This window comes from Mytilus edulis, chromosome 12, assembly GCF_963676685.1.
Source record: "Mytilus edulis chromosome 12, xbMytEdul2.2, whole genome shotgun sequence".
Lineage (NCBI taxonomy): Eukaryota > Metazoa > Mollusca > Bivalvia > Mytilida > Mytilidae > Mytilus > Mytilus edulis.
The window spans coordinates 29792729-29805670 of record NC_092355.1 but is presented as its reverse complement, the minus strand read 5'-3'; the positions used below and the strand labels follow the sequence as shown (position 1 = coordinate 29805670).

General features: G+C 30.6%; 2 protein-coding genes across 2 annotated transcripts in view; one reads left to right on the top strand and one right to left on the bottom strand.

Moving 5' to 3' along the window:
- The window catches only part of LOC139498222 (uncharacterized), a 294491-nt gene that overhangs the window by 38598 nt on the left and 242951 nt on the right, over positions 1-12942 (top strand). The gene's annotated exons all lie outside the window — the stretch shown is intronic.
- LOC139499254 (uncharacterized) overlaps positions 9690-12942 on the bottom strand; it is a 59695-nt gene continuing 56442 nt past the window's right edge. The window contains exons 13-14 of the mRNA XM_071287928.1: positions 11083-12210; positions 9690-10136 (exon numbers count right to left, since the gene is read on the bottom strand). Coding sequence (XP_071144029.1) covers positions 9700-10136; positions 11083-12210 — 1565 coding nt within the window. The 3' untranslated portion in view covers positions 9690-9699. The remainder of the gene's footprint in view (positions 10137-11082; positions 12211-12942) is intronic.

The following is a 12942-nucleotide window of genomic DNA, read 5'->3' as shown; positions in this document are numbered from 1 at the left end:
TATTTAATTGACAAACTTGGAACCTCGACTGGACCTGTCCTCATCGACAGGTCTGACTGAGTTCTCACTAACAGTAACGTAAAGAGTCAGCAGTTTTTGTACACTGTAGGACTTTTTATTAGCACCCTTTGACATGCATACACTGGTGGTCTTTGCCTGTTGTCTGCTCTATGTTTGGGTTGTTCCATTCTCAATTTTACTTCTAGCAGTTTATATATAGATAACAATTATATTGAGGCTGTATACAGGGAAGCAAGTAATATTATATTTTTCTGTATTTGGATTGACCTTTTTACAAGTTTTATGTACCAAAGGCATCTTCGAGGTAAGGACGAGGATTTAGAATTACAATGTGCTAGCTTCATCCCAGATTATTTTCTGTTTCATGTGTTTTAAATGTCCTTGCACATGTTGTATGCATGAATAGAGTACCATTGTGTCATGATGGCAGTTTCCTTTTCAGAAGTTTTGTTTAAACAGTTAGCTAATAATTAAATAAATCTTAACATAATATTACTGACTTTATTGATCTATCCAAAATTTAGGAACAAAAGTCATATCAAGTACCAGATATAAGGATAGGGATTTACACTGTTGTAGAAAATTAAATTCGGCGATATCAAAATCGAAGAAAAAAAGACGGGAATGTTGTAACGACTATCAAAATACATACATGGTACTTTGTAACATTTCATTACTTATAGTTTTATATTAACTAGATAGTATCTAAAATATTTGTCTGACATCACGAATATATAAGTCATCAATGAAAATCGTATCTTTCAAACGGTTTGTTATTCATTATTTTTGTTATGCATCATCATAATTTATAAACCATTAGTGATCCATCGTATTGCATTATTACATTATTGATATTATTTATAAAACTATACAGTCTCATTTTTTTTCTCTTTTTATTGAAATCATGATATATTTTACTTTCAGGTGAAGAGGTAGCCCAAAGTTAACGTCTAGAGCCAAATTATGAGAGTGAACAAATATCTCATGCGGTTAAATACTAGAATTTTTTTTTTTATATTCTTTATATTTACTAAAGTCAATACTTACCCATTTGAATTCAAATACATTCAACTCTGTCTGTTGCCTTTAAAACACATTGAATAATCGTTATGAATCAGGAGCTACGTAATTTTTTACTACATGTATTTTGAATTCTACTTTGTTGTCAACTTCTATGAAAATGAATGTCAGTTAGCCATGAATTCAAGACAGTTTCTGCAAACCAAGTTTGAAGTAGAGAGAGGAAAATTCCATTCACACAACAATGATGTTTTTTTAATAGTATCGCTGTCCATGAACGCTAACAACTGTGTTTTTCTGTATTCATTCAACTGTCATAGTTTATATGTTGTTTTCGTATTTCTGTGTATATATTGACTTAAGATTATAATGTTTCAAACATATTAAAGACAACTGTTGTTCTATCAAAAAATTGATTTTGTTTGAGTTATCTATAGGTAAATTTAGTGTGTTTGTTATATATCTGCATAAAATAAGTTTTATTGCACACACTGATGTAATATTACATCAAACGACATTGTTTGCATACTTGGTTGATTTCTATCAATTCAAACATATTCATAATTGAATAAACGTTATTGTGACACTGCCTAACTTTTAGTTGAAGGACAAAAGTGTGTTCGTTATGTTGTCGAGAAAATAAAAAACATAATTATTTCTAGAACACAATGTCTTCTTAATTGACTCCCATCTAATTATTGAACACATTAAATATTATGTATCTTAATTAAAAAAAAAACCTTCCTACAACAAGTAACCAACAAATAAATAAGCGAAACCATACTGAAAGTGTAAAAAACAATAATGATATATGTTTGTTATTAGGTTATATTAAGGTAAAACACGTTACATAGAGGAACAAGATAAACAGTATGATGCAGTTTCTTATTGACAACATATCTGTTGAATTTGGAGGTCTACTTTTTTAACAACTTGTCAGCATTCCTATGGGAGCAAAATGTGCGCCTCTCTTTGCCGACCTCTTCTTAATTTCATATGAATAGTGGTTACTTAAGACACCTCCAGATATACTACTGATGTTCTTTCCTTTAACAATCCGAACTTTTCTGGTTTGGTTCTATTAATTTATCCACAGAACTGAAAATTAGAGAAACATTCTCCACCTCATATTTATACTTGTACCTCGAATCTGACATACACAGTCTAAGTACCAGAAAATATAACAAACGATACGATTTTAATTTTCAATTTTCAATTTCCCCCACCTTAGTAGCAATTTACTATCTTCGTCTGCATATGGTATATACATTACCCATCTTATTCAGTATTCTAGAGCTTGCAGCTCCTACTCAGACTGTGTAGAAAGTTAGTGAGAGTGTCATAAAACGTATCGTCTTTTTTTCTAAAAAAAAAGTTTATTTGGAGATACCAAGACCTTGTTGATAAATATTCTATATCAACATATCACAAATGATAAACGACGACCATGAAGTAAAGATTCTGGGTTCTTCTATTGTGTATCATCTTATTAACGTGTTATAGTATTCTTTTATTTGTCTTTGTGAGTATTATCTTTACTGTTTAGTCTGCTTTAGGTGACATCCATCGAACGGTACTCTGTTTCTATACATCCCTTTATTGTGTTATTATTATATGATATATTTTGTATTCTTGTCTTTCATTTTTGATTATGTGCTTTTTCTATTTTTCCCTTTTGTGTTATATTTTATACATAGGACGTGGCTCTGTATTTAAAAATCCATTCATTGTACTATTGTACTTTGTAACTTTTAAAATTCTTGCCTTTCATTTTTCTTATTTGCTTTATCTAGATGCCTTTTTGTGCTTCTTTGTTACATATTTGTTTGTTTTAGGATATAGTGATTACGATTATAACTCAAATTTGACCGCTGTACCTCTACTTTTGACCTTTGACCTTACATGTCTGTTTGTTCTGTTCACACATGTTTGTCAATATTTTGAAATTTGATGCGACTGTCATTCAAGTGAGATGTTTCCCAGCTATAGAAACAAGGTTCAATCAATCATTTTCTACACAAAGAATTACCTGTACCAAGTCAGTAATATGGCAGTTGTTATCCATCCGTTTGATGTGTTTGATGTTGTTTTTTTTAAGACATATAAACGTTTTATTCCTAAATAATTCCTGTATACAATTACCTGTGTTTGAGCATTTGATTTTGCCAATTGATTAGAAATTTCCGTTTTGAATTTCCTCGCAGTTCAGTATTTTTGTGATGTTTACTTTTCCTTCTTACTTTAGTGTTATACCTACATGTTTACATCAAAAATAAGAAATTAATATTAAATGATAATAAAACAAGCATAAAAACTAAAGGGAGTTTATCTTTTAATAGATAGTTTCAAAGTTTCAAAACAATTTCTCAATGCATTTTTTTAATTTCCTGTTTACAAAATTTAAATTTTTCGAAGAACTAGGGTCTTATTTGGCACAACCTTTTGGGAATTTTGGATCCTCAATGCTCTTCAACTTTGTACTTGTTTGACTTTATAGATATTTTGATATGAGCGTCACTGATGAGTTTTATGTAGACGAAACGCGCGTCTGGCGTACTAAATTATAATCCTGGTGCCTTTGATAACTATTTGAGTTATTGTTCGAAAAACTAGATTTTATTTTTATGAATTAAGTCTCAAAAACAAACAAAGGTAGACTGAAACAAATTAATTTATATATGTTTGGAACCATTGTGAAAAAAGCTATCATATGAGAAGGGAAAAGACATTTACTTCACCGGAAGAAGCACAATACCTCTATTATTTCACTAGAAAGTTTATGTAAACCATTTTTTTATCACATCATTTTCAAGAAACTTATAATTGGATGCCAATTTTAACTTTGAGTAACAGGAACTAGCTACTTTTCAATAATCTTCAATTGTTCTCTGAACTATAGAAAACTTACTTCAAACTGGATAGCACATCCTTATTTTTACGGAGATGTTGTTTACCGTGACTAGGAATTTAGAAACAATCTTGGTAAATATATCGGAATTTAGAAACAATCTTGGTAAATATATCGATCCCCCAAATAAACTAATTCTTAAAGGTTACACATTTAACACAGTAATTAGATGATTGAATATTGTTTTATTTGGTATTAATATTGAATTTGTTATCAGTAAATTATTATTACATATTACTATTATATTGTTACATACATATACACATTCCTGGATCTACAATCTGTCGATACCTGTATATTGGCATTGCACCAGGTCGTATTTTTCACTGACTATCTATGACATCTTTTCGCTAAATCCATTGTTGCATGTGTACTGATTGATAATTCAGTCTTAGATGCATGATTTTTTTATTAGTTGTTAGTGGCTTTAGACTAGGTGTCAGTAACTGCGAGTACTCTCAGATCTGTTCTTAGTCTTTTTTCGTTGGATATACAAGTACCCGGCCACGTCCACTATATGTTTTTGTTATAATTTTTTACTAGTACCCATCTGGTGAGTAAAGCGTTTTTTAAATGATTTTTTTATAGTTCGTTCTTATGTTGTACTGTTATATCACTGTACCAGGTTAAAGGAAGGTTGGGATCCCGCTAACATATTTTACCGCGCCATTTTCTGTATATATGTGCCTGTCCCAAGTCTGGAGCTTGTAATTCAGAGGTTGTCGTTTGACGATGTGTTACATATTTGTTTTCAGTTTGTTTTAAACATAATTTGACCGTTAGTTTTCTTGTTTTAATAGCATTTTTACATATGAGATGTAGGGGCCTTTTATAGCTGACTATGCGGAATTGGCGTTGCTCATTGTTAATATCGTACATTAATCTATAGTTGGTAATTTCAGTGTCGTTGGTCTCTTTTGGAGAGTTGTCATATTGGCACTCATATCATATTTTCTTATTCACATCCAAACCATATAAATGAAATAAAGTAAAAGTTTATCCGAATAAATTTGCAACATATTCCGCTTAAAACGGTGCTAGGGGCTATTTTTAACTTACAGGCAGGTAAAAGTTTGTTGTGCTTCGTGTTGAAGGCCTCATTGTGACTTTGATATGAAAAACAGCAATACATACGTTGTCACTTTGTTGTTAATGTGTTTTTCTGCTGTGCAGATACTGATTTGGTGTAAGGGATGGATACCCTATATCTATTTTTTTCTATTATGTTCTGGGATGAAGATAAAGTGTTAAAAGTATAAATACTTCAACACATGTCAAATGACTTTGACATTATTTTTAAACTTCAGTGGTCAGGTTAAGTATTTTTATTAAATTCCTAGCATATTTCAAAACTTCTGACATATTATTTTCATAACATAGTTGACTATGATTTGTCCGTTTCGACTCTTTATTGAATTGAATAACAACATTCAGTTTCTTTGTTTTTTTATCATTTGTTGTTTGTTTGTCATGTGGTCGCTGTTTCATTTGTTAACATCTCACTTCGTCTTTCATAAGTGATCATAACACCTGGATCTGAAGTTCGGAAACTGTAATTAAAAAAAAAGGACACAGACTGCATTACACGACAGTGTAAAACCATTCAACAAAGGAACAAATCCTCATGATTTTACTTCAATACCATATATGGCGATACACACATGTGTAGATGATTTCCCTTCCAAAAAAGGGATTTTTTTAAAAATTTCCTCGAAAGGGGTATTTGTGACTACTAGTATATAAATTTACAGGAATAAATGCAGTAAATTAAATCATTTTCAATTTACCATCAGATAAAATTAATTTTAATTTACCATCAGATAAAATGAATTTTGAAAGCTACAGAATGACATTATCAACCTAGGTTTCAGATTTGGCTTTCAACCTGATAATGCGTGTTACAAGAATTGGATTATTTGAACTGATTACAGAAATTGACCAAAAACAATACATGCATACTAAAAATAATTAGAGAAACACTTTGTTGAAATTAAATTCAGGTTTATAAAGAACATGTGCTTTTCTTGTATTTGGACATGTTGTATAACTGGGTAAATTTGCAACGAACTAAGTTTCAATTCGTTACTGAAGTAAAAAATAGCTCAACTTGCAAAAAAGTAATTTATTAGAAATATACACTTCCTCAACACGGTAAAAAGCAAGTAACAAAACCCAATCTGATTACATGGAAAATAAGTTGAAATATACAGTTTTACTTTACATTGCATAACAAAATAACATCAGCAATTCAAGAGACAAAGCTTTAGTACAAAAACAAATTAGACTATAACACGAACATTTATATCATACTATTTTAATACATCACATATGTCCTTTTTAACCTAACACCAGTTATAGAATCAACTGGCATTTTATCATAAAGTGGCAAACCAGTTTAGTGTATCAAGTCTTGACTATACAATATTATTCAAGTGTTCCAAACTATCAGATACCATAGACAACTCCCGTTATTCTTTTTTATTTCCTACAATTTTTATCACCTACCATGCTAGTAATTAATTGTTTTAGCTCTTCTATACCATATATTGTAGTAATCATCAGTTCGTTTGAAATCAACAGAGAGCATGCCTTTGTATCTACATTATGTCAAAATAAATAGCGATCATAAGTCACTGTAACAATTTCAAAGCAATAACAGATTGCCTAATGAGTCAATTCAGCAATAACAGAGCAATGTATTGATTTGAAAAAAAATGATAATGGAGGAAATTTAAAAAAAAATTCAATGTTTACCTATTAGCAGACAGCGTGATATAGTATGCCAAAACATGAATCTGTTTGCATGCAATCACACCTTAATGGCATACGATACAGTTACAGGGGAGGTAATGACGTTGCTAACGTAAATTGTTATTTTCGCGACTTCAAACTATGACTTATCGGGAAAAGATTCAGTTTTCGGCTGATTTTTATCATTAAAACTTATTTAACTTGAAAACGAGTTCATGGTCCCCTCTTTTTTAAAATGCCATTTGGTTTGATTACGCAAGGAGATTATGTGTGCCAATTTTCAGGAACACGTAAATAGTGCAACTTTTTAAAATTTGATAAATATACTGCAAACACTGATGTTTTTTTAACATTCATGAATAATTGCTAAATATGAGTTATTTCTGAAAAAAAATGTATAATTTTGTGTCGGATACTCATAAATACAGAAATTACAAATTATTTAACAACAAACATATTTTGTGTTTATCTTTTAAAACAAAAAAGTTATGTCTTTTTTTCGAAAGGAATAATACGGCCATAAATCCGAGTTTTGAGCAAAAATACAAATTTCGACCTAATTTTACCCAAAAATAGCACATGAAGGTATATTTTTTCTTACATATTTGATTTAATCAGGTAAAAATAGTCTATATGGGATTTTTTTTTTATCAAAATTTAAATACGGGATCCAAACTGTATCGTATGCCCTTAAGCCAGATATACCATACGCTGGTGCTAAGCATGCTCGCTTATGAAACAATGAACATCAACATTGAAAAAATTGCGCCACCGATAAGAACAATTTAGTTGATTGTGTGATATGAAATCAAACAAACCTAGAAAATGCGTCAGTATAAGAATGCACGTGCATTTTTGTGTAAACGTATTTTTTCTCTTGATATCGGGACATTTCTTATTTTAAACATATTTTATTGTCTAAATATACAATAGGATTGGATACAAGTTATAACATCTTAAGGATGTTCGCTTGTCATGTTTTGGGATTTTTGGCAGATTTTCGAAATCCTCTGGTTTTATCCATTTGAATGTCTTAAAAAAAATGCCATTGACACCCACTTTTCTTTTTATTAGTCTTTTAAATGTATAATTATAAGTCATCTGTAAAAGTCTAATAAAATCTTTGTTATTTTTAAATAGCTTTTGAGAACTTTATCTTGTCAATGGTAAAGCTATGAAAAATCAAGAGATAACATTTTCCCGCTAAAATTCTAATGGCTAATATCTCGAAAACAAGCGCATTGACCTTAATGGTTGTTTTTTTTTCCTTTTTTGGTTCCTAAATTAAACCCCTATCAATATATACTAGTTTTCAGAAAAGCTTGTTATTTTGAAACTGAGTAGCGAACTTCCTTAAGAAAATCCTCCCATATAAGTACAATATACAAAATTTCAAGATAAAGCAATTAAATATTTCAGTAAAATATGAAAAATAAATACAGTAAATATATTATGTTAAAATGTAACAGTTGGATACGAGTACACTATAAGATACATCAATATTAATCAAAGAATCTTTTTGTATGACGTATATAACTCTGAACATCTCGTAGGTTCCAAATAAAATATGTTCTATGGAGATAGCAGCTTAGTGTTGCATGTTTTTAAACAGCTGATTTCTAAAATTTATGTACAGTGGACATTCTAAGAAAAAAATATTCGAATCATGAATGGACACCCATATTCACATTCATTTGCTAAATTAACTCTGCATAAATTATCTTTAAAGGACTACATTAGTGTCTCAATTTTGTATGTAGTATATTTCCCCTCCTATTTCCAATGAAATAATATTTAGATACCTAAAATGAAATATCATTTCGCCGGATTGTGTTTTTGAAATTTGGACATTCATTGTATGACCATTGAAATTCTTCCGATATTGTCTCGATGCTCAATTGAATGGCGTTTAGCCGAATTTACACTGATAAATTATAATTTAAAGTATACGTGTTTGAATGTTTAGAATTTTGAAGTTTTAATATGTTGTTAATCAAATACGACTATTTGATTCAAATCAATGAACTTGAATTTAACAGCGGATATGCCTTTATTATTTGGAAATGTTTGCTCTACCTAACAAGGGTAAAATAAGGTAAACACATACACGACACACTTCGTTTATTTTGTTTTTAATTCTGTATTTGTCTTTTTAAAATGAAAATGATTCTTTCCTAGATTTGTTTTAATCTCCATATAGACATGGCCATGTGAAAACTTCTAGCAAATCAATTGTTGGTCTAAATTATTCTTTCAGTAACATTCAAATGCGTATATGTCTAATGCTTTCAAGTGCTATAGCTCTTCACACGTTAGTTTGTTGTTTAGATGGATATTGCTTGACTAGCTGTGAAATATGAAAAGTATGATTTACCCTTAAATTTGACCTCACGTTTATGAGCAATGTCATTAATCTTACTAAATAAGGAAATATGATATAAATAACAATATTAACAAAGAAGGGCAAAACGAAAATTATATAATGTTAACAACTAAATTTTATATTTTGTATTTTTTTTCTCGAGTTCTTGAACATATTTCACTTATCCGAGGATCCTAATTTGAAAATTCATATAAACCCAACTAGATCGGATCATGTGAGTAAGGCATTCTGCAGTTGGGTTTTGCCGAATTTTGAATACGAAAATACTAAAGGTAATGTCTTGTCTGAAAGATAAGAGATAACTTAATAATAGATACATGTATGATTAAGAACTTTCAAATGCATATTTAAAAAGTACTTCAACAGTTAAACTATGTTTTCTTATTGATGCATTAATCACTAATGTATGCCTAGAAGGGCTGAAACATTCTAAATGATTTCGATACGCTTCTCTCGAATTCAAGAAGTCATTCATTCTTGGCTGTCAAATGTTTCGCGCGGTTTGAGTGTTCATGATGAAGGTTAAACATGAAAAGCGCGTCAGGCGCAACAAACTAAAAATGTAAATGTTATTTTCATAACAGCATATGAACTTTAAATGAATATTAAAAAAACTTCAATGTTTCAATTTTCTTAGAATTTCCTTCAACGGCGTGAATATACATTGGCCTGATGAGATAATACCAATAGCCATACCAAGACATCCCCTTTGTTTGTTTTTATCTACTACATATATGCAAGTACCAGAGTCTCCTAACTGCAGAGGGAGATTCAAGATGAGTTGATTATACATTCGAAAAACTCTTTGACCTTTGAGGTTAGCATTACTTAGTTGCATATGGGCTGTTGTTGCTATCATTAATGGTTTTGCGTATCCTTGTTGCACAGGCCCTCCATCAGGGGGAAACTGTATTTCAACATAGTCCTTTGGAGGCGTAACCTTCACTTTGTCTTTTATTTTCAGAAATCCTCCTGGACACAATAATTCAGCCTCCGAATGACATATACTTGCAATATCTATACATATCTCATTTAAATCCATCGACGATATTCCTGAAATATTAGAAGTAAACAATTTCATACCATTACCTTACAAAATAGAGACCTCCCGAAAATCACCAATTGTTAATTCATTTTTATTTCCTAAGCAATACTTGCTATTATCAAACCTACATGTATAAAAATAGAAAACAAATACAATAATGTGTTTTGGAGGGAAGGGATCGGAGACTGGAGACAACACATTATATTGAATGTTCCATCAAACTAGAAAGTGCGATAACGAAAATAGCTAAAAGTTAGATTGCTTTGAATGAAGCTTTTATTGTGTGCCATTTGTTGTTGTACTTTCTAGATTTGAAAGACAAGGACATATAAAAAGACACAGCGATAGTCTCGTTCAAAAAGTTTTAATCTGTTTTAAAAGGTGATTTAATATCATTAAAGGTTCTAGTTGGTTACATTCTAACCTTATGTTAAATGTTAAAAGGTGAATTTAATACACATTAATTATCTTTAAGAAATAATATTTTTCCATTTCCTTCATTGGTACAGATTTTTACCGATATACACGACACGAGGTATTTGATTTTTTTTGTGTTTTCTTTTTAAAACTAAGAAAGAAAGTAATAAAGAAAGAAAGAGAGAGAGAGAAAGAAAAAAAAGAGAAAGAAAGAAGTTAAGAACCCATCCCCTTTATAAATAATTTAAAAATGATACGTTGCATTAACACACAAATGTCATTGTTGTAATATGTGTCTCAAACAGAGTTGGAAGCATCTTTGATCAAACATAAATGTAACAAATGTATACTTTTTGAATAACATACTTCTTTAAATATTGTACATTATCTTTTGGTATTTGTTTAAGGACAAGCTGATTCTAGAAATTGTTTGTACAATCGTAATTTTGGATTTTGTTATTTTCAGACAAGACTTATTCTTTCAAAAAGTAAAAACATATCAGACGTTTTATAATCTATGTTTTATACCATGTTTACCTAACTGTGCCATTGATCTGTTAAAACCAAAATTGTCAACAATGACTTCCTGTGCATCTACAGTGACATTGGGTATAATATGTACCAACGCAGCATCGATACTTGTTTTATCTATATTGCTATGCTCAAATACTCGTCTCATGACCCGTCCACATTGAACAGGTGAATTTGTAGTATTCATGGATGTGAAAACGCCTATACCATTGCTATCAATATCATTTGAAACTAGACCTAGCAAAGTTTCTAAATCAAAAACCACGTGTGCGCATGTAAGAAAACACGGATAGCCGAAATGGTTTACAAACCCGCCTAGAGTGCCGTGACTTTTAAAATTTCCAGTTGGATCTAAAGTGCCTACTTTATCGCCCACTTTTAATCCGGTGGCTAACAATGGACAACCTTCGAAAACGTCAGTTGGGTAGTGACTTACAGATGCTGGAAAATGATTTTCGCCGATTGGTATTACCCCTTTGACTGTGCAGTGCAGCTGTACACATTTTATTTTTTCTATTTTATGCATGTAAGGCATTCCAACTGATTTTATTATTGAAGAGCATATCAACGTTAGATTACTGTGATTCCTAAATAAAGATTCAGCATCCTTTCCTGGAATAAATATGTTATCGCAACAGACTTCGGGGTTCCAATGTTGCGATAAACAATTCGTAACAATTCCTGATTCCTTGCTTTCTTTTTCATATGGCAGTTGTTTAACTTTAAATCCTGCAAATTCGTCTGGAATATCTTCTATGACTTTCATTGACTCAATGATGATTTCAAACTGATTTGAGCAAATAAGCGACACGTCCTTCTTTTTACAAAGGCAACGAAATCCTGGCCAAATCCTTAACTTTTTCCTGTCAAAACCATTTTTATATGTATTAAACAGATTTTTCGTAATGAACCATGCTAATATTTTGGTCATTTCCATGTCTTTCACTTCCGATATTTTTTCAAATACAGGTCCAATCAGGTTTTCAAAATCAAAATTTGAGAGTAACCAACGAACACGCAAGTCTTTAACTCTTCGAACTGCATCAGTCAATATGATTATCGATTCCATTGTACTGACATATTTGTTTCTCAATTCACACATATGTATGAATTCTTCCATGTATTGGTATGTCTCTGGAAAAAAAAATATGCGAAAGTCAGATAAGTTTTCTCAATTTTAAATATTTATTCATAGCATTTTTTTATTTGATTTTTATACTACATGTTTTGATTATGACAACATTTCATATGTTTATTGTTTCAACTGTTGGCCGAATTGATTTATAGATAACTTATATAAAGAAAAGTTATAAGTTAATTGAAGAACTTTCTGATTTAAGTATTGTTTACGATAAGTATTATGTATTGTGGAGGTAGCACAAAGACTGTCGCATAGACAACACATGAGATGAACTTTTTTTCATTTATTCCAACACTATAGATATAAGCCATTAAACAAGATTCATCTTCTGGACGCCAGCTGATCAGAATTCCAATGGAAACTAACTGTACACTACTGATTACGGACCTGTTTCTGTATTGTTATTATGTAAAATTTATTACTAAAACCAGCAAAGAATCATCGAAACAACATCTGATACAAAAAGTTAATCATACTTTTACATATTTGGATGATATATTGGCCTTTAATAATGACGACTTCCGTTTGTACATCTAAAGAAATATATCCTGTTGAACTGGCTTAACATAAAGCTTATAATAACAACAAACACTACCCTTCCTGGATCTGGATCTTGCTATTTGTATCAATATCAAAATTTATGATAAATGAGATAATTTTTCACCTCCTATTGTTAATAATCAATTTATAAATGGTGACGTTTCCTTGTAAATTAATCAATTTAT